Source organism: Haliaeetus leucocephalus, unplaced genomic scaffold (assembly GCF_000737465.1).
Source record: "Haliaeetus leucocephalus isolate CR32 unplaced genomic scaffold, Haliaeetus_leucocephalus-4.0 Scaffold195, whole genome shotgun sequence".
NCBI classification, from domain to species: Eukaryota; Metazoa; Chordata; class Aves; order Accipitriformes; family Accipitridae; genus Haliaeetus; species Haliaeetus leucocephalus.
In genome coordinates, this window is record NW_010972631.1 from 8,231,565 (window position 1) to 8,255,192 (window position 23,628).

Genomic DNA, 23,628 nt, shown 5'->3' on the forward strand with positions numbered 1-23,628 from the left:
CCACACAAAGCCTAGAATAATGCTGTCAGAGCCTTACAAGCAGGCTGTGGAATGAAGCAACTAATTTGCAAAGTGACTGAGTGAGGGAGAGTGTGGCACCAAAGGTGTGCTTCCTCCCACGCCTGGGCAGCCCCACACGCAGCCCGGGCTCACCACCACTGCCAGGATGGCAGGGATGCCCTTGCCACTGTCCTTCTGAGGCTGAGAGCAAAGATGTGAAACGGTCTCCAACTGATCTGTTACAGATACTTTTTTGTGTCACATACAGATACAATACTAAACAGAATCTGGATAAGCCTGGAAATGTAAGTTTAAATAAATGAAATCATGACAAACTTCTACCGGTTTGGTTCTTCATGTTTTAACTTTTCTTAAGGACTCAAGAGCAAACATTCTCAGTGAAAGAGTAAAATTCATATTATATGATTGCACATTATTTTCATATTTAGTTTTCAGAATTAAAAAAAAAAAAATCACCATAGTGGAAATATAGCTAGACAGAACTTTTCACGCTTAGGGGATGTTAAGTATCATATGGTACCTACTTATGAGTATTTTGCAACAGTTAGTACTGCCCAGTAAGGGTTTTGACAAAGCACCAGGTAGGATTATGCCCTATACATGTTATACACATTTGTGATTCACAATCTACCCCAGACTCACCCTTAGGTTTGTAGCTTTCTTCACACAATTAGAAATACTTAAGCTTGGGGTTTTTTTGTTATGCACATAAATGCATGGAATGCTTATAATTACAGAAGGCATCTTCTCCCCACTTTGATATCATCACTGCAACTTCTTAAATGTTTATAACAGCTATTTTTAAAACAAACATACACTTTCTTTGTACAACATTCTGCCTTACACAGATCAGCAACCTGATGACCTCTTCTGAAAAAGCTACCAGACTATCCTGAGAAACCACAACATACCATACAAGTTGGCTCAACATCTTATTTGCAGTTACTCCCTTACCGAAAGGATGACAAAGTTTTTTGGCTTTTTGGTTCTTTTACATTTCATCTTTGTTGATCCTACCTTCTGAGATGTCCATGGTCCTTTCTCTTAATTCTCCCACCTCTTGCTCCAGGTGCAGAGTCTGAGGCTAAGTTGGTTAAGTCTGTGCTATCTGTGCTATCAAGCTCGAGCACAAAGGAATCTCAGTAAATCTGGGATGGAAGATTTGAGGAAGGGGAAGAGAGAATATCAGTGTTCTACAGCAAATTTGAGTGGATATCTAAGATTTGAAAAAGAAAAACAAAAACAAACCAAAACCGGGGAAAACAATGTATTTCTGGTAAGGAAAAGTGTAGATTTTTAGGAGAGTAAAGACTACAGGGTGACTGAGAAAGGGATAAACAACTGTGAGTTTGAATATGGAAGACTTAAAAGATAAGGAAAAGGAAAACGGGGCAGGAAAATGCAGTAGGAGTTTCGCGCCATTGTAAGAATATTAAAATTTTGTTAAGTGATCTAAACAGCGCACTGTTGACAGACAATTCATAGACCATCCCCGGTATCAATTTCAGAAGTTTACTGTCCTGAATTTACAATACTACTGGCAGACCACACAGGGAAAGAGGAGAGTTTCAATACGGTAAGATGATGTAAAGCAGTGCAGAACATTAAAGTTGGGAAATTCAAACAGTAATGATATTTTATTATCTGATGAAGCTACTGTTACAAAAACAGGTTGAAAAATTGAGATCAGAACTTTGCTAGATGATGAGACAATCATTCTGATCTCCTGCACTTACCTGTATATTCACAGATATCTAATGAGGCTTTGTATTTCCTAAACAAATAAAAGGCATATAGCGCAGTGATGACTTAAGGGTATGGGGGGAAGAGGCAACAGTTAAGGATATCGTGCCTCTTTATTATCAGAAATAGAGGGATGCGTACTCCATGGCGGTACAGATATAAAGACCATGAGGCCTCAGTCCACAGTTATACATTGGTGAAGACTTTTTGTGCTCACATGTACCGTCTGTTCAACAAAGCAAGCAATCTTTTTAGCCAGGTAACTGATTTTTATGTCGCAGGTTTCTGTGTGTATCAGGAGTTGGAAGAAATTTAATGGCCAGCTAGATCCCTCTTAAATGCTAGCTCCCTGGGCACCTGCACTTATGTAGAGGAAAGAGAACTGTGTCAGCAACTGAGAGAGCTTCCTTACTCCCTGCTTGGTAGAAGGTAGCCTTCCCATAGCAACAGCTTCCAGAGCTGGTGGGGTCCATCTACTGTTGCCTAAACTTGGGTCACCTTTCCTGCTCACAGATGTTACTTGCATTTAATCTTCAGTATTCAGCCATATTTGAAGTAGCTGAACACTAAACACAACCCCAGGGTTTGCAGGAAGCAGGCATATTTCTGATCACGTGGTACATCTGGAAAAAAATAACTTTCAGATACATCAGCCTTTTGCTGGGTCCAAAAAGCCTATCCTTTGAACTGAAAAGATCATTTTGACCAACCCATCTGATAATCTTTCTGTGCACAGTACCATCCCTCTCGGTTTTCATTTGATCCCTGCATGTTCTCATGAATCCATCGCTGAACTTTTTTTTTTTTTTATTTTAAATTCAGATTACATAATATAGCCATGAGAATCAGCCCAGCCAAACAAATCAACTTTGGTTATTTAAATCCAAAACACACATAATAGACAAATCAGACAATTCCACCCTCACCCATAGCCACAGAAAGTTTTTTTAGAAGATTTCATTTCAGTAATATCTGTTGTTGCTAGAATGTGAGTTTAATCATTCATTTGTATTTCTCTCTAGTTTATAATTAATTTTAACTCTATACTGAAATCAGGTCAGTAGACTACATATTAATAAGGTTAGCACTGTTTTACTCTGGTTGTCTCTGTAAGTTTCAGATGATTATACTAAAACCAGCAGTTTATCCCAGCTTAAATACGACTGGTTTACTGGAGGTCAGACTCTTCTGGCCCTGTTGTCTTTAATAACTTTCTCTTAACCACTTCAGCTCTTTATTGTCTCTAGACAAAAGAATACAGGGTAAGAGGGAAGACTTGTGGGATGAGGTGGCCAAGAAGAAAAAATGTCCAAGAGGAAACGGACAAACAGGTAGAAAGGTTCAAAGCAGGGTAAAGAAAAAAGTTAAAGAGGCAATAACAAGTGGAGGAGTAAATTTCAGAGAGAGGCAATAGGGAGAAAGTAGGACAAATATCAGGAATTAAGAGGAAACAATCGTGCTGGAAAAGCAACAAAATTGGGTTGTCTTGTTGTCATATATCAAAGGTTATTGCATTTGGAGCAGAGATGATGCATGGACAAATAAAACTTACTTCAGAGGAAACTCTACTTCCTTTCCTCAGTTTGGGTTTTTTTTTTTACCTTTGGGTTTGGGATTTTTTCTTCAGAAAAGAAAGAAGGCATTTGGGGATTCAGGGTTATCTTTCTCTTTTAAGAAAAATGCTTTTTGGCAAGCTTTACGTCTCTTCAGACAAAATCAGCATAAGACATTAACAAGCCTACATACACACACACACATGCACTACGACAAACCACCTAACAAATGAGCTTACCAGAACTCTTAGCACACAGCAGAAAACAGCGGCAGATTGAATGTGAGACACTAAAGCTCTAAATGGAAACAAAGCGTGTCCAGCAGCTTTTGCAATAATCATGTGGCATTGCAATCTTTTATTTGCAAATCCTTCACTTTTTTTTTTTTCTGTCCTGCCTATTTTAAGGAAACAAGAACTATTCTGAAGTTTAATGTTCAACCACTAGAAGAAACTTTTATTTTTCCCCTGAGCACCAGTGGTAAGAGTACTGTTAGACTTATAAGCATTTGCTGCTTGCAGAATATGACAGAACTGAAAGGTTTAAGATCCGCACTGTCACATTCTGCGTAAGTCAGACTACAGTACCAAGTATTTTCTATGATTTTGATGGCTGTCCTTCAAATTAAACCAAAGCAGAAGTGACTCTTCAGTTTCTAAATCTACATGTTTACTTAACCTCCATAAGAAATATTACTATATAGATTTAAGCATTTTGTTTCAAAGAGTTGCTGAGACTATGCCATGTCACTTGGTGTGCAAGCACAAGGAACTTTCTTTTTGAAACATTTACCGTATTTGCTATACTTAGTCAGCCCAAAGAGTTTACAAGACAGAAGCCTAAAAGTTGCTGTATGCTACATTGATCCTGAACACTGCTCCCTTCCTTGCTGTTTGAAGCACAGGAATCCTAATTTCTTTGCACTTGTTTAATACAATACTGTGTGACACTTAAATTGGAAAAATAAAGTACTGGAGAGCTAAAGGTAGCCATCCAGAAAGCTATCTATAGTAGTGAGGTGGGTGCTGGTCTCTTCTGTCAGGTGGCTGGAGATAGTACAAGAGCAAATGGCCTCAAGTTGCACCAGGGGAGGTTTAGATTGGATACTAGGAAAAATTTCTTCACTGAAAGGGTTGTCGGGCATTGGAATAGGCTGCCCAGGGAAGTGGTTGAGTCACCATCCCTGGAGGTATTCAAAAAGCACATAGACAAGGCACTTCAGAACATGGTTTAGTGGGCATGGTTGATGGTTGGACTCAATGATCTTAAAGGTCCTTTCCAACCTAAACAATTCTATGATTCTATCGGACATGAAGGAAAAAAGATTAAGAGAGTACATACCTTTCAGCTATTCAGTAAGATAAACTGCTAAGAAATAGTAATTACGGATAAAATATATGCTGGGCAGTTTATATACTTGACAGAAAAATAAAACCAAGAATAGAAGCAAGGAGGAAAAGGTGATTTCTCAGCCCATAAAAACTGCTACATTTATAACATAGATATGGCCAAAAAATAGAGTTCTTAGTTGCCTATGAACAGCTCTAAAATAAAACACTAAAATGCAGATTGCTATCAAACAAATTGAAGGTCTTAACCAAGTGAAATGGTAGACAGCACAGTACTTGAGACAAGTTTTGAGAAAACAGCCAACTTACAAGCAGTATAAGGTGTTGTACATCAGGAAGCTCTTCTTGCCATAATTTAGCACTTCCAAAAGAGTGGCTTTTAAAAGCAAATGTTAAAGCAGTTAAACCCCAAATCTGATCCTTCTGGGGCTAAAATAGAAAGATAGTCACTTTATGTTGGTGGTAGTTTAGAATTAGCTCTGTGATCATCATTAAACTAATTTTCATCCACTTGGTGTATGCAAAGTTGCTTTTGTATGATTCTCATTTATTACACAAGGTACAATGTAACAGTGGGATGCTAAGTGCAGAATTATTATCTATTAAATTATTATTTAATTATAAATTAGCTTATAATGCAAATAAAGCCTGTAAGCAACACTGCCCCAAAACTCGCCATGATATAGTTTCAAAATTTGCAGGTAATCAGAAGAATAATCAGAAGTTGAGAACAAAATGAAAAATGAAAGCAACCTAATAAGGATGTTGACAACCTGCATGCCACTGACTGTGTAAAGGATCTTCTACCTTTAAAAAAGGATGGAAAATAAAAAAAGGAAAACCTTCCAAAGTAAAGTTTCAAAAATCTACATACTTTACACTGAAAACAAGCTATTGTTTCATGCACCAACTCAAAGGATTGAATTCAGTCAGTTCACTGAAGAAAGCAGTAACTACAGATACTTATGCTCAAAGAAAGTAATTAAGGAGAACATGGTGAGCTGATCCCACGGCAGTTGGAGCGCCAAAAAGAAGTGGCTAAGAAAGAAAAAGAAAATAGTACGAGGGCTGAAAAGGACAGAGCGTACAGGCCAGCGTCGCTCAGGCCGCAGCAGCACTGCCAGGGAGATGGCTGAAGCTGTGCAGGGTGCGGGTGCCGCGGGGCTGGCGGTGAGGGGCCGCAGAGACGGCCTCTGTGAGGAGGGTCCGTGCCGGACACAGCCGGTTCCAGCCGGCTCCAACCCACCCACTGCCGGGCACGGCTCAGCCCCGCAGCCAACGGGGGGAAAACCTGGGTGGGAAAGGGCAGAAACATGACGCGGGCGGTCAGGAGTGAGGTAAAAAGTGTGAGAAACAGCCCTGCCAGCACCCAGGGGGGGGAGGGGGAGGGAAGGAGGGGGTCCAGGCGCCTCAGCAGAGGTTCCCCGGCAGCCGGTGGAGAAGACTGGGCTGGAGCCGGTTTTCCTGACAGGAACTGCAGCCCCTGGAGAACCCACATGGCAGCAGGGCTTTTTTTCCTGAAGGACTGCAGCCCACGGAGGACCCCACGCTGGAGCAGGGGAACAGCGTGAGGAAGGAAGGATCGGCAGAGAGGAGCTGTTATGGACTGACCTCGACCGCCATTCCCCATCCCCCTGCGCTGCTCAGCGGGACGAGGCGGAGGAGTCGGGAATGGAGGAGTGAAGTTGAGACTGGAAAGAAGCGGGAGGTGGTTTAGGTTTTGTCTTTGCTTCTCACCATCCAACTCTATTTTAGTTGGCAATAAATTAATCCTCCCCAAGTTGAGTCTGTTTTGCCTGTGACGGTAACTGGTGACCAACTCCCTGTTTTTATGTCGACCCATGAGCTTTTCCACCTTATTTTCTCCCCCTGCCCTGTTGAGGAATCTAGCAGCCAGCCAAGGTCAACCCACCACAGAAGCTTCTCTAACAAGACCTTCAAAATGAAGAAATGCAGCTGACTGGCGTAAACCCTGTCTTTGTGAAACAAACTGCATAACAGTTTTACAAATGACTCGAAGCCCATCTACGGTCTTTGGAGTTTTAACAGTCTCTCCTCATAGTCTTCAATGGGAGGAAAAAAAAAATTATCTGGATGCATTTCAGATGCAGCTTGGATGGATTTAACAGCCTCCTTAATCAAACTTAACTCAGTCATGAACTTCCATATCAAAGGACTTATGAAACAAGTTAGTTTTCATGTAATTACTGTCTCTGAAGTATTTATTTCTATTTATCACTGGGTCTCGCTAACAGAGCCCCAGATCTGTCAAGCTTTCGGCTCTCCTCCCAATGGATAACTTGGGAATTTAGGCAGGGAGTCTGGAGAGAACTGTACCTAACAGTTTGCAACAGATGTTGAGACTCCACAAAGCTCTTCCTACAGTAACTTTTGATAGTGTATACCTCTGGCATTACAGAAAGAGCACAGTTTCTGAGAAACACATAATATATTAGCTAAGACTGCCTGAATCTTCTGTAGCTTGAAGCATTAGGCTTGCTCCTTAGTTTTGACTGGGGAGGAAACAGCCTGCATGGCTTACAGCACCTCTCTTTTATATCCCAAATCTGTCAGTCGGCTTCTTTTTACAAAAACAAGCAGTTTCTCCTAAATCAATCAGACCACCCTGGGTTTTCTCCAGTCACCATCTTAGCCTCAAGAAGGCTAAAACAGTCTAGTCTAGATTAAGCTAGTTAAGTAAACTCTTCCCTTAGCTGACTACTGATCTTTATGAAGCTGAATACTCATGGTCAATTGAACTATGCCATTCTCATTACCTGAAGATTGTGCATAACAAATTTTCAACAAAAGGTTTTAAGCATCTAATTGCATGGCCATACAGTTAAAAAAAATATTTTGGTCTTCACAGGTCTGTGAATTATACTCAAGAAATGGAAAAAGAATTTTATAACACTAATAATTTATATACTAAATAAAATATTGAAAATTGAACTGTGGGTTAGTACAATTTTCAGTAACATATAACATTTTCTTGTCAGTGTTCATCTTTAACGTGGGAGAAAAACCAAACTGAACTCTCTATAGCAGAATATATTCACAGCTTTCCACACATCACAAACTGCATGAGACCATGGATATCCTCTTTGAAGAGGGTCACTTTATGTAGGAGATGAAAGGCTAAAAAAAAAAAATCTGCTGCTGTATGAATTGTCAGGTTGCCTGTAGGGGAGAGAAGGCGTAGGTTTGCACAGAAGATTCAGACCAAGCGTGTAGGGTTTCATTTGAGATAAGACTAAATATAGGTATCTAAATGTGTCTACAGGCCATCACTGCTGTCTGATTTCCTACTGTAACTAATGAAAAATCTATAGTAGGATTCAACTGCCTCAACACTGGCATTCAGTTCTACCTGCAATGCCCTAACACTTCCAAAATACAAGTGTGGAGCTGTTGGGTATGACATGGAAATTACCTGAGAGCCACTCTCACCTGGGGTAGCTGCTGGAAGCTATGGTAAAACTCTGAGGTACCTGATATGACACTAGATGACACGGGGCTCTACTTCCCTAAACAGGCACTACAGCTGAGAAAGATTCAGAGCAGATTTAGTTTAGTTCAGAGCAAGCTGAATCACTCTGAGCCACACTGATCCCCTCCAGTAAGTACAATGAAACACAGCTCACATCTAATGTAGGAGTTCTCATCTGGAACTGATTCCCACTGAGTCTGACAGGTGAATGGATTGACTTCATATCTCTCGGACACCTCACCAGCCTCCTCTTTAATAGTTTATAGAAGTGACCAAGAGGGCAGCTCCTCTAATGTGAACAATCGGCTCTACTAAACACTCACGTGCTGGTTGATCAGGAAAACATATACTTGGGTGTATAGAGCAAAGGGGTAAAACCTGAAACATAAGATATTCACAGAAATGCAAGAGTAAGGTTATATCTATGCTGAAAGCATAGCAGTAAAAACCAGAATAATATAGGAAAAGCAAGTGGATGAAACTTTCCTGCATTTAATTCCCGACTTCACCTTGTTGCTTTTCCTGCTGCATTGCAGTTACGTGGGCAAAAAGTTGTCGCCATGGTCACTTTAACCCACCACAAAGACAGTAGTCAGATCAGTCCCTGAAACAGGCTAGGAAAGCAGGTTTCTCTACAGCTAAAAGGACTGATCCAAATAATCCTAAAGGGTAAAGCCATCTGGCTGACAAAAGTCTTGAGAGCAGTTTGCTGGATGGACTTTCAACTGCCCTCTCCGCACTTGTAGAAGCTATCTGGCAGTGAAAAAAAAAGTTAGAGAGAAAAATTAACTTTCCCAATGCATGCATAGGTAAGTAATAGAATACATGAGTTTTGATCACTCACCACACATTGCAGAGATGCAAATTGCACCATCATTAATAACATCCCAGCAACATACAAAAATTTCCTCCAGTCGTGACAACACAACCATCATGTGCATGCTCATCTATTTATAGAGTCCCAGCAACATCTGCTCATCTCTATGATTAATCTGTATTTCTCAGTAATACTCAACTTTTTACAATGTAATATCCCCAATCATTTTCACAAAACTCACCAATACAAAGGTTTTGCTACAGGAGTCTGCTTTTTTATGGGCAAATAAATCACAAATGTAATAGATCATTGAAAAAATAGCATTTAATTCCAAATTTTCTGTAAACCTGTTGCATGTAAGTTAGTTGACGGGTGTTTTAGATGGAATACTGAAATTGCACAGTATGTGATTAAACTTCAGCCTAAATAATTCGCAGCTCTTTGGAAAGCTCAATCTGGATTTAAAAAATTATTAGGTTTTATCTGCTCCTCAAGGAAATACAGATTACATTTTACGTAGATTTTCACTTAATCTCTTACCAGTCATTAAGCAACCAGTAACAGATATTTTATACCATTTTATAATCACAGTTTTGGGGAGGGGTTTAATTTATCTCCATAAGGAAGGCTGAGTTGCAAATGGGTCTCTATACTAATAGAATCCAAAAAAAACCCCACAAAATATTACAGAAGCTTTGTCTATAGATTTGCTTGATTGACATACACTGTTCTATCCCGAAATTCACATAAAATCATGTACCTCAGGTATATCTATGGCAAACTATCCTAAACCCTCACTAATTGCAGCACTGGAGATATATAGATGGAAGTATCCATCTGTTAAGTAAAATCACAAAATGCTCCAGAATGCAAACGATATAGAAAGATATAAAAACATAGATGGAAGTATCTTTTATCTAGGACATTGCATTGCTAAAAATACACTGAATTTTAATCCTGGATGAGGATTAAGGTTATTTATAATAAAAAGAGAAATAGAGAGCGAGAAAGAGCAGAGATTACATCTAGTCCTCATAATTACTCTGTTCTCTGGAAATTTTTTCTGCTACTTGTCCGTTTCTCATAACACTTAATAGGTCATAAATCTTATCAAATCTCTCTTTGCAACAAGATATCTTTTTAGCTAAAATCTCTCTGGTTCTGGGGTGACAAAACAGCCCCAGAATTCAGTTTGCTAAATTTAGTTCTATTTAGCATCTCCACATTATGTTGTAACTACTAAAAACAAGGAATTGTGCCTCAGCAGTATACATAATTATTTTAAATTAATATTAGAAGTCATATTTAGTCCAAAACCCCACATATCACATTAAAAGCCCCATCACACAAAAAGGATCTTACAAGAATGAGGGCCACAATGATTCGAGCCGAAAGCTACAAATTCCAAGAAGAAATAAATTGATCAAGAGAAGAATTTGCTGGGGCTAAGGGGCACACTCTGGGCCTGTGTTTAAATGAGAGCACTCTCACATGCCCCGGAGTGGGCAGCATACTGGTTTTGTTGTGACCAGAAGGGAGGCAGCCACAGGCTGAACAAGGAGATTCAGTGAGTTCAGTTGCCAAAACCTAAAGTGTTTTAGAGAAGGATGGAGCACGATTAGAAGAAATCTTCCACTTTACTGGATCCTTTTACAGGACTGTTCAAAGATACCGCAGCTGGGGACTGTTTGAACTAAAGGACAGGCTAGAGTGTCTTACAGCAATAAAACCCAAGTATATCCAGGAAACAGACCACTGCTGGAAAAACTGAAGGTGCGTTGCTCAGATAAAAAACACTTCCATTGGGCGCTGCCGCAGGACAAGTAGCTCTGAGCTCTTGGTTTGGACGCCAGCAGTCAGCTCTGCTGGTGTACCGTATCCCCTCAGGCATCCCCCTAACACGCTCCTTCCAAGCCTCAAGCCTAAAGACAGGCTACGCATTTCCCCAGAGCTCTCCCGCACATTTGCTATTCAGTCCTCGATTAAAAAAAAGGACAAAAACTATCTCCAGTCTCTAAGGCTAAGCTTTCATTAGAATATCAACCAGAAGAGATATCAAGGTCCATAGCTTCTGGGTGAATTAGATGAAAGTTTAGATGGTTTGAAATGTTTGCCTGCTCAGTATGTCTCTGTAAATAATAATAATCTGACACAACGCAAGTATACACATTACATATTTGTCAACAGTAATAATGGCACTTTTACTTGATTTCTATTTTCAAAGCATTGCGCAACATGAATTCATTTCCAGCGATCAGAATCGCTGTACAGACACACATTGGAAATGGGTTATATCCAGACTCACCCCACCCTCATGCAGGTAGAACACACTGACTTCCACATTGTCCTCCACCTGACATTGCAGACCATTAATTTCAAAGAGCTGTAAATCTACCTAATGAAATTAATTTATTCCCCAATATGTTGATACAATAAATATGTGCAAGCCACATTTCACAGAAGCTAGACATGGACAAATTAAAATTACCTATACCAGTCACAGTCTCTGGATTAGCCACCTCTTTATTCCAAACTTCTGGTTTTTATACTCCAAGATTACTTCTTTACAGACTGAAAACAGATTATATGCAGCACAACTGAGACAGCTAGATGTTACATGGAAACATATTCTAAAATTTTCAATTTTAATGCTAATACTATGAAGATACTTTTTCTACATCTTTTTTATTAACATAGCATATTTGCTCATTAATTCTGTATTCCGTAGCAGAAAGAAAAGCATAGTATGTTTATTAGATATGGTATATAGTGGTTTAGAAATCTCTCATGCTACCAGCCATTTCTGCAGGGCTGACAACACATTATTCTGTTACAGAAATGAAGGTAACAGAAACACAGTAAATACACAATACCTTGCAAAGAAAATTGTTGGCTTAATTTGGAATACAATAGGGCAAACTGAATTCAGAAATAATAACTGCAAATTTGATATGGCAATGAAAATGCCAGCAGTTTTGGATTTTAAGATACCATAAAGGTAATAGTCTGTTATTAATAGTAGTGAGATTGGATTTGCCTTGTTATCAACAGGCAACAATAAATTAAAAGCAATTCCTACAATGAATTAAAGGACTTGAAAAAGTAGCACATTGGGGAAAATTAAGACAATTAAATGTGCATAACATACTGAAAGGATGCAAGAACAGTTCCAAATAAGTATAGTGACCTCTCAGCTAAAACTGCAGCTTGCTGTATACAGGCTTTGCATGGGTTTAAGGCTGAGTTTGTTTTCTCTTGATAGTAACACTGCTGGAAATGTGCTGAAGTGAATGAAGAACTGGAGGAGCCAGAAACAGATTCCTGGGGTGACTATGCTTTGAAAACGATCACCTATACAGACCCATCTACACAGACATCCTACCAGTAGCTAACCAACCCTACTCTCAAAACATCTGGAAGATATATAAGCCTGAAATGTTTACTGTATAAACCTTAAATATTTATTATAAGCCTTAGTGTTTACTGAAAGTGTTAATAATGAGTCAGCAATAACAACTTGTTTCTAAAAGGTTCCTGTTACAGGAGAAATCCCTCATTAAAGGAGAAATGCTCCATTTAAAATTAGGGTTTTAATTGTATGTATCACTATTATTACAGCTATCTACAGACCTTTTTGATGGCACAACTGCAAGCAAAAGGGTGATCAAATACTATTACTGTATTTCCAATCTATCATAATTAATAAGTATAAGCAATAAGATGTAGAAAGAAAATTTGATTTCATGCGTATGAACACATCATTTTAGCAATTTTTTTAATTGGCTGATTCTTTTCTCCTAATTTGATAAAATGATATACATATTTTGGCTAATCAAGAATTATCAGAATTGCATCTAATTCAAACTGTTCACGTTGTTTGCTTTTACCTTAGACCAGATATGCATACTTTATCATATTAAAACTATAAGGTCATACTTGTTCATTTTCAAAACTGCAGTGCACTGAACAGACAAGGATCAGAATCCACTATAAAGTAACAGTTTATAGTATCGTGTTGATTATATTAAGGTATATGAACACATCAAACAGCAAACAGGCTCTTCTCATGACTTCTTAATATTGTGTTGCACCGCTAGTATTTTTTTTTCTTTATTATCCTCTTCCTTCTTAAAGTGCAATGTATACAAGACATATCAGATTTCAATTGTTAGAACTTATTTCCTTTCCTCTTCTTTTCAATATGTATTTACAGTTGAAACTAATTACCTAAAAATATTTTCCTTTACACAAGACCCTTATCCCACTTCTTTACTTAGAGATTCAGGGCATAGATTAACACATTTTTGACAGAAAAGTGAACAAATATATTTCTATATTGTTGCATTTTCTGAAGCCAGAATTATTTCTCAAATCCCCAATATCATCCTTCCCCAGAACTTCAAATTTTCATGGATCAACAGATGCAAGACTACAGTTAACACTGTTTATTACTCAGTAACATAACAAAAGGGTAAAAAAGGGCAATACCTGCTGACACACAAGCAATTAAAAGTTTAAAAAAAAAAAAACAAGAAGCTACAAATCTTATTTTACTCCCAGGATGAGGAATCAAAAAATTCTTAAGGGAATGCATTCAAAACCAGAAGTGTATACTATCGCATGATACTTGTTTAGGTTTTGGTTTTGTGTCTTTTTTTTTCTTTAACTGATTAAACTTTTCTTATGTATTCAGCATATGGGATTTTATTTTAAATAACAATGAAAAAAATCACACAGCCTTCACTCACTGGAAAAAAAAATTAGTTCTTTCCCATTATTTTTAAAGCATCCATTTAAGCAGATCTAGCTTATGGGGTATAAAATGTCAGAACTAAATTTGCTACTATCTTTTATTGTGAAGGCACACCTTTCAAAGTAAAGCAAGGTAACTTATTAGAAAAATGGAATAAATACATTTTCAGCAATGTCAAATCTAAACACAAACTCAATGTGTGCTTGTGGACAAAAAGAAAACCAGAAAAATCATTTCAACATTTTCCATTCTAACTTTGTAGTGAGACTGACCCAAGTCAGGTAGGAAGATATTCCTCTCTACTTCAGTACTGATAGTGCTGTATTCCCATCTGGGAAAGCAAGTTTTAATCACCACGGAGTTCAACACTGATCTCCCATGCCTCAGACAATATCTGAGCCAGTAAGATACACAGCATTGCTGCGAGAATCACTCAAACGCTCTTTGGCTTTAGACCACCAGCTTAATTGGACCAAATAGAATGTAAGGTTGTTAGTGTTAAAATGATAAAAATACTACATTGAAGGCAACAAAAAGCTCGAAGTTATTCTGGTAGCTTTATTATTATTTTTTTTTTCTTTCTCTCTGTTTGAACACTGAGCCAAAAAAAAGCATGGTACTTGTTAGTGCTCTTTCTGAAGGATTCTGTGAAATTCTGGAATTCATTTGTCCAAAATTGTAAATCACAGAATTATTCCCTAGCAGAACTTAAGGAGATTTTGTGTAAGCTCATAATGTGTGTAGTTACAATGAGGAAACAAGTAACAAAAATGGCATGAAAGATCCTGGACTGTTTCATCATTCACCATGCAAGCCAGAAGACACATGGATATGCCAAGCTGTGAGGAGCAAGTTTGTCCACGCGGCCCTGCTTGGGCAAGGGGGTTGGAGGAGATGACCTCCAGAGTTTCCCTCCACCTACAACCATTCTGGGATTCTGCAACTGCTATGGCGTACCATATTTTTTGTCAAGATAAAGATAAATAATAATTCCTCAATTGATTTAAATACATTGAATGATTTACTGATTTCAAAGGTCAAAAAGGTGGTTCGTAAGAGCTTTATTCCACCCCATACTTCCTTTATTAGACTATACAGTAGGATGCATATATGTTCACTTACGAAAAATCTATACAATATATGCTTATACATACACATACCATATATATGAGTACATGAGATTACTCAAGAGAAGAGAGAATAAAGCTCTTTTTGAAAACCCTTTTTGACCTTTGAGATCCTATCAACATTTAGGTTTTTTAACACAAGTTTTTGCAATGGAAGGAATTATTACACTCAAAGGTATTGCTGACATTTTCTTAACTAAAAGAAATTCAAAACAATTCCCACATTCTTGAATCAGTTAATTTGAAATAAAGGTACTGAAAATACAAGACTAAAAATAGGATAACACATCCAGTAGTAACACTGCAGGGGATTAAAAGTTTGTTATTCATGCTCCATTATACTACACGGAGTTTCCAACATTGTTTATGTAGGGTCTCCACAGATCACTGTTACCCAGCTTGCACGCTAACAGCAAAACCAGCCATGAACGATTCAGGAGCCCTTTGTCACAGGTTAAGACAGAAGGTTGCAGTAGCAATATATTTGCTTGGTCATCAACTGTAGAATCGCATGACAACGAGACAGTTTAAGTGTTTGGCTAACAGGTAAACTAAACCTGGATAAACCAAGGAGCATACCCAAGCAGTTACCAATTTAATGCCGATTTAAAGCCATAAGGGAGAAAAACTCAGCTGTCTAGTGACTCTTCTACACGCCGACCATTAAATGAAGAAGCTCTGATCTGGTTAACTTCAGAGCATGAACATCAGCTGCCTGCTTTTTTTGTTGTTGTTTACATGAAGTGCCCGGTCATTTTTGCTAGCTGGACACTGAAAAACAGGTGTTAAAGCCAAACGTGTTGCTTCAGCAAACTTGGTGAAGAGGAAGCTGATTTTAAACATTTAATTTTAAAAATGTAACATTGCATTTGTTTGGAAGTGAACTAACTTCCCAGAAAGCAGAGTAAAGTGCTCTGCATCTTACTTGAGAGAGAATTCCTCAGTTTCTTGTCAGACTTTTTTCCTTTTCCTTTTTCTTCTTTTACCTGCTGAAAGCAGCATTTCTAGGGAGCGATTACTGAAAAGCAATACTTCGTTCTTGATGCATACAAACCCCAAATCTTTTTAGGAAACAAATTATGATGAATGCTACAGAGAGAAAGAATTTATCTGCTATCACTTTGCAATTTGCTATGTAATTTTTACCTCTTTCTGATGGATTTTTTTCTGGTTCTACAGCTGTATTAGTCAGAACTTACATAAATTAGCGTTTTAATGGACAATCTGACATAAGAGTTCTGTGGAAGGGATGTAAAAACACTCCTGACAATCCAGACATTTTGTTCTGACAATATTAACAACTTCTGTTAAAACAATTAGTACACAGCTGAACGGCATGGCATATGTGCCCAATTGGTAAGGCTTAAATTGGCAAGCCATTATGTAAGCAAATTTTAAGCATAATTTTAAGGAACTAAATGACAAACACCCTGTAAAAACACCTAACATACAATTAGGGAAAGGTTTCCAAGTTGTCTTTCTTTCAGAGCATAAATCACTGACTTTATACTAAAATGAAAACAATTCCAGTGAAAGCCAGATCAGAAATGTGAATCTCTAATATTTCAGCACTGATAATTGACATTACTTTCCACAATCACATACTACTAAGTTCGGTTAAATCGATTCTCATGTATCTATAGTTGATTTCACATCCTGATTTCCTCCTAGTGGTCCTTTACGTATGCAAACTGAAAAATGAGTAAGCAAACTGCTCTATTCTGCACAACTAACATTTCTGGAAAACACGGGAAAATGGTGACAAAGCTATTTTTCATCATTTCCTCCAAATTCTTTTCACTTTAAATTTGATCAAAAATAGTAATCCTAATGAAATCTGTAGAGTGGCAGACTGATTGCTATGGATAAATATACAGCTTAATCTGGAACATGGATCTTCCACCTAATTCTGTCAATGACATCATACAAATTTCACTTAGTTCAATACACCCACAGCACCTCACAAAATACTTTAATTTTGATTCAGAGAAACTGCATTCGCTCATCCAAGGCTACTTTTGGATCCTAAAATGTATCCCCTTTTCTACAAGGGGAAAGAAACAGAGCTGTACGGCTTCATATATCGGGTGTTTACAAAGGAAATGCATCTTTTTGCATTACCTGACCAAATATTAGGAAGTAGTTTTACAGGAACGGTGCAAGGAAAAACGTCGTATTTTCGGGTGGTTTTTGCTCCGCAAGGCTGCGGTACCACGGGAGGGAAGAACAGAGCAAGCAGTGGCAGCCAGGCCGTCGGGAATACCGAGACGAGGCTCTGCCCGCTCCTGGCCAAAGTGCGGAGCTGCCCCAGCCGGGCATCACGCTGGGTTCTCCGCTGCCCGAACAGCCCCGATAGTTCACATCGGAGGGGAGAGCGAATGCAACCAGAGAAGGAACGTAAACCCATTACCATTTTGGCAATTAAAATGTTGGTGTATGGAACAGAACTAGAAGGATCCAGAACAGAAGTGTAGACACTAAAAGGAACTCACAACACCTGGAAAACATTGTGCCGAACTAAAAGCAAGTGGTCGCTCCTGCCAGCTTTTCTCTAAGCACCTACCTGACTTCCTTCTGAAATGCGCTCTCACATAAAATCCTGTGCTAATAATATTCTGCTTTCTTTAAAAGTATATACAAATGCTCACAGCAAACAGGCTGCCACATTCACATAACAGTGTTTCTGAATACTAAGGTAATATGAAGGAAAATGCTTGCACTTTTTCTGTACATAATACAACTGCCAACTGTTCTCAAACCCCATGATATTATTACTAACATTATTAACACTGAACACAACTACATTTAAGCCTGATTTGAATAACCAAACTAGCTAACAGTCCTCTTATCTGACACTGTTCCCATTAAACGTGGTCTGCCTGCAATCATATGAAAGGAGAGCAGGCTCAGGTGAGAAGTATGAAGAGCTAACCAATACTCAGAGAACATGGAAGAACTTCAGACACATATTTAGGGGTGCGTTTTGACATATGAGTCCTTGAAAGTTACGTGCCTCATTAGCCACTAGGAAGTAGCAGTTATTGCCGATCAATTTTGTGAGTGTACTGGAGTCATCTCTTGATAAACCGAGGATGCCTACTAACTCGCACTACAAGGAACCAGCCTTGTGGGATGTCCTTTATTATTTTAAATGAGGAGGGAACATATTAAGTTCTGCTTTATATTTTTGGAACAGTCCTTAAAATAGATTTGGTGCTTACTTGAAAAGTAACAGCTTCAAAGTATTACATTATCCATACCCCATTTTAAAAATACTTAGCTAGAAGCAACAGTTGCAAGGGACCTCTTCAGGATCTCATACATTCCCCTACAGCCACAAGCAACCACATCACATAAATCCTTTCCTAAACTGTAATCAAATTTAACCTTTAAAACTTTATTGAGTTATTTTTTCTTCCAATAAGTCACATGAAAAAATTTCCCAAGGCTTTACTCTACTGATTGCAAAAATCTTTTTCCAAGCCAAGAGCATTTATGGCGAAGTTATACCCATTCAGTCTTATGTATTCACTGTCCTCTAGTTTGAAGGTTATTCTTATTGTTTAAAATTACTGTACTTCTAGATATCAATTCTGTACTTCTAGATATCAATTCTAATTGCTCTAGCTTTTGTCCCCCTAATCTCTCTAGTCTTCTCTCATATGAGCAGCTCTCCATTTCTTTGATCATCCTCTATATGACCCTCTTTGTGCCTATCACAGTTTGCATTTATCAAAGATGGGTAACGCACGGTTCACAACATCCCAGGTGAGGTCTCATTAATACTAATTCTCCAACTCTACAGAAAACACCTTGAATCTAGGATAATGCTTGACTTTTCCTGGGCTTGGCACTTTAGTAACTCGCACTTCATAATCCTTTCCAACTGAAGCATCCCTAGCTTGTAGGAACTTGGTGCATGTATTTCAATATTAATGTAATTTATTGTGGTAAAAATTCACGTGGACAGAGCAGGGCTCATATGAACACATTTTAAAAGTCTCTACTAACACAAAGCTCACCAGATAAAGAAGGGTTTGTCCCTATATGTAGATTAGTCAGGAATGTCAAGCCACTGAAAATAATTATTTCAGCGCGTTGTTCAGAGTACCACACAGAAAACAGTGGAATGAAGCTGTAGCAAGTTCTATTTCCTAGCCGTTAGAAAAAACCCCGTGCTTTCAGAACACTACTGCAATATGAAGGTGTGAGAGAAAGCATTTTCTCTGGCTGTTGCACAGTACTAACTTGCAGGTTACGGCTGTGCCATGTATGCAAGTTGGGACGTACCAGTACTTCGTAACACGAGCGTAACGCCATCATCCACGCGCCAAAAACTCCATTGGCTTGTAATGGCTTTACACTCGTTTCTGCTAAAGTGCCAGCGAAGCTGGCTAATTCCCACTACCTAAGTCTCCACGTTAAAACGCGGAATGCCACCTTTTGCCGACGTGGCTGAGCAGCGGCGGTAAGAGGAGGTGGGCTGCCCTGCTGGAGCACTGCCAGCCCTTCCTCCGCGCACAGGGCGCGGGGCGAACGGGCAACCACCCTCACCTCTTCCAGGTAAGGCACAGGCATTAGTGGGGAATGTACCAGTACTCGATCCCAAAAGCTTTGCAGATTTTTGAAATGGTAACTACACGTTCACTAAGGATTCGCTCCTTCCTGCTCACTACGCTTACGTCCAGTTTTAAGAGGTTATACTTTGCCTATGCATATTATTCCAAATGTAAATTAAAAAGCTGATTTCGCAAGAATTCCCTGAATTTCTGCTGCAGCCAGAAGTGAAACACAGCAAACCATGTAAATCCATGTAAAATTATAATTAAAATACTAAATTAGATTTCCTGAAGCTGACGGAAGGATCTTGCATGCAAAAAAGTCAAATTGTTAACCAAAGGCATTTTTATGAAATAAAGCTTTATTACACTTCATTACCTCCTCTACTTTTTAGCCTATTAATGATTCTCAGTTCTTTATTAAATCCTTTTATTGTCCTAATTTTGACAACAGTCTTGGGTTTCCTTGCTGAGCTATCTTGGAAGCCTATGTTCAGCTAGGGGATGGGCAGGGACTGGGTGTTAGGATTCCTGTTCTTCCCCCCTCCCCTTTGGATGATTTTAAAATTTCAGTTCAGTTTTTTACATTAATATGTTTCCCAGTTAACTAACAACATTATAATAATAAATGATAAAAAGCATGGATTCTAACCACTTTGTCCTCCTTTGGGAAAGCATCCAAGGAAGCAGAATAAAAAGAGAAAAGAAAGAAAGAAGAGAAAAAGAATAAAATAGGCAAGTATTAATAGACAGATTTCAAAGAAATGCAATTCTAATAACTCTCTAAAAAGAGATAAAAACATAAAATTTCAAAAAAAAAAAAAAAGCCTTAAATAAAAAGATGACATTACTGCATAGTAGAAAACATGTTTTCCCACCCTAACCCACAGAAGCATAAACAATATAACAAACAAAAGGCAAGTTACAAACGAATGGATGTTTTTCCATTTCTGTGACTTTAAACAGTGGGTGAAAAATACTTAAAATATAGTCAATTTTTTTCTCAGTAAAGATAATCTGTATCATATGCACTCTAACTAATAGTATAACGTAACATGTCAAACTATATTTTCATAGACTTGCTCTAATGACACCACCTGCAGGTAATGCAATGTAATGCAACTATTTACATGAAAAGATGAATATATGAAAATTTTTGTCCAATACACCTACATAATTTTTTCAGAATGTGAATTTAATTTAATGGACTCACAAGTACATCAGGGCTACAAAAAACTTGCAAAATAAAGATGAAATACATTTTTCGAGGGCTTTTTTTTTGTTTACATGAAATTTCAGAAGCCCTATTTAGTTGATGTTTAGCTCAACAAAAGTGAAAAGGGCATAAACTAGTTCCATTATGAACATGATTATCTGCTATAAAATTTGTGACCACTTTAAACTGAATTTGTACTGATATGAAGAGCACGAACACATGTCCCCTACAAAAGACTGGCACCTTAAAACCATATGAGAAAGTTACCTCATCTCACGATAGATAACAAAACTCTTCATGCAACAGAAGGGTATTTGTAAAATGTTTTATAACACACCATAGTCCTAGATGACCAGCCAAAATTAATCACTGGATAATGGTCTTCCAAATATAGATCCTACCACTCATGTCCAAGTGAACAGTCGGTTCCTTGTAAGGGACTGACTGAACAGAGGGAATTCTCAGATACCCTTCAGTTTTATGGACAGCTACAGCGGCTAACTGCATGTGGATCAGAGGGAAAAAGATTCCTCTCACCTGCCTGAAAGTCGGATACCTAATCCAGATTAATCTATAGTTTTAAAATAATTTTAAAATAAATCGACACAACACTCTCACTGTGGTAAGAAAAATGGTTGGGGTTTTTTCCTAACCAAATAATTGACTGATTTTATGTAAGAGAAATCTATAAATGTATATGAAAAGCTCTATAAAAAAAGAAATCTGAAATGAAATAAGAGTTCAATAAAAATTTATCAATGTGGAGTTGTACCTGAGCAAAAGGGTTTCTCTTTCATTCTATGAAAAGCAAGTACGTTTTCTTCAAGCCATCACACAGTAAAACTATACACTATGTATTCTTTTTTTTTTAAGTAAACTCAGTGAATCCTATGTATCTCCACAATCATTAAATACATTATTCTACTTTATACACGCCTCATAACGAAGTGATGAATGAAACACTTAAGTAAAATGAAGCATGAAATGCCAAACTTAAGGTGAACAATCTGCAGCATGACAATGTCAAGGAGGCTTTTTCTTAAGAGTACACATCAGAAGACTTACATTGTTTGATCGCAGAGAGACACGACCTCCACATCGAGCACAAAACTTGGTCCGGCAATAAGAGCATAAATGGCCACAACCATCTGCAAACTTTGTTTTATGACAGATTCCACATGTTGGAGCATCATCCTTGTGCTCTCCCTGGTAACGGCGGGCTTCTTCCCCTATCTTTCTTACTTGCTCTTTATAGCTTTCAAATTGTTGATGCAACCTCCTGCATAGATGAGAAAAAAGTTTATATAGCAAGAATAGGAGGAAATACCACTACTGTGTATTTCTTTCTTTCAATTTATAACTCTACCTAATATTCTTGGCATGTTCACAAAAATAAATTTACCTCATATCAAATACACACTGCACATGGAAGGCTGCATAGGAGAATCTAAAGGAAGAAAATAACAGACATATGATACGTATTCCTATTAGGTTTACTTCAAAGCTCATGAGCAAATCATTTCACTTGACCAGAAATTGATCCAAATATAAAAAGATGGCAAAAAATGCATAGTTTTAAACAGAAGTATCTACCATGTACAGAATAAAAGCAGAAATATAATTGCCTGAGCAAATTTGCATTGCTTTTTAATCAACATTATTTATACAGCAGGTGTAATAAAAATATATATATATCAACCTTCAGTCACAGTGTCACACTTCTGTTTTCAAAATCCAAATTACTAACACCTGTAACTTAAAGATTTCAAAACACGCTCTAGAAGCACAGTGGCCCTACAAGAATCTGAGAATAATTTTCTATGTCAAATCTAGATATTAACCATCTGTTGTATTCTCTCTGGTTAAGCATGAGGGACTACTTAAGGTTTGCTGTCCCTCATTACAGACATTTCTTCCAGCTTAGCTGTAGGAGTATATAGGAGTATTAGCGGGGATATAGATTCCTAAGACGAAGACTGGTGTTCAAAGAAGTAGCACTCTCCTCCAGCTGCCCCAAATAACAAACAGCCTGACACTATACCCACCAACGGGCGAAGTGTCTTGCTACCCAAAAGACCCAGCTTCTAATCATGAGCTCAGGTAAGAGCACTCAGCCCTCTAGCCTTCACTTCCCCTTCTGTAAATCAGAGATAATAATAATTAAATATTTAGTGATAAAATTTTTCTTTTCATTATGATATTATCTCTGAAGAAAAAACATGTCCTCCTGTTGGTTTCTATGAGATTTTCTCGGCAAAGATGAAGTTTCGGAGAGGAACCAGCTCAAGGTCCAGGCACTTCCAAAAGGAGCAACCCAGCTCCTCTCCTGCTCCTGGCTGCATGCTCCTACTGCTCCTTAGGCACTCATTTTCACATCCACCAGATCCCTCCCAGCCAGCTAAATGTCGTGGTTTAACCCCAGCCGGCAGCTAAGCACCACGCAGCCGCTCGCTCCCTCCTCCCCCAGTAGTGGGATGGAGGAAAGAATCAGGAAAAAAAAGTAAAACTCGTGGGTTGAGATAAGAATGATTTAATAACTAAAGTAAAATTAAAAAAAAAAGAAAAAAAAAGAAAGAACAAAACAAAACAAGAGAAGACAAGCGATGCACAATGCAATTGCTCACCACCCACTGGCTGATGCCCAAGCAGTGATCTGCCCTTCTCGCCAGCTCCCCCCAGTTTCTATACTGGACATGATGTTCTATGGTGTGGCACAGCCCTTGGGCTAGTTCAGGTCAGCTGTCCTGGCCATGCTCCCTCTCAGGTTTTTGTACACCTGCTTGCTGGCAGAGCACAGGAAAATGAAAAATCCTTGACTTAGGATAAGCGCTACTTAGCAACAACTAAAACAACAGCGTGTTATCAACTTTATTCTCACACTAAGCCCAAACCACACTGTACCAGCTACTAAGAAGAACATTAACTCTATCCCAGCTGAAACCAGGACAGTAACCCATGAACCTGAACCAACAGAAAATTAATTATCCTACCATAAAAAAA

At 38.3% G+C, this 23,628-nt stretch overlaps 1 protein-coding gene across 3 annotated transcripts in view; it reads right to left on the reverse strand.

Moving 5' to 3' along the window:
• RIMS1 (regulating synaptic membrane exocytosis 1) overlaps positions 1-23,628 on the reverse strand; it is a 336,006-nt gene that overhangs the window by 194,694 nt on the left and 117,684 nt on the right. For 2 of the 3 annotated variants that reach the window (XM_010565783.1, XM_010565782.1), the window contains exons 2-3: positions 21,694-21,907; positions 20,065-20,076 (exon numbers count right to left, since the gene is read on the reverse strand). In XM_010565783.1, coding sequence (XP_010564085.1) covers positions 20,065-20,076; positions 21,694-21,907 — 226 coding nt within the window. The remainder of the gene's footprint in view (positions 1-20,064; positions 20,077-21,693; positions 21,908-23,628) is intronic. The other variant, XM_010565784.1, reaches the window with a different exon arrangement.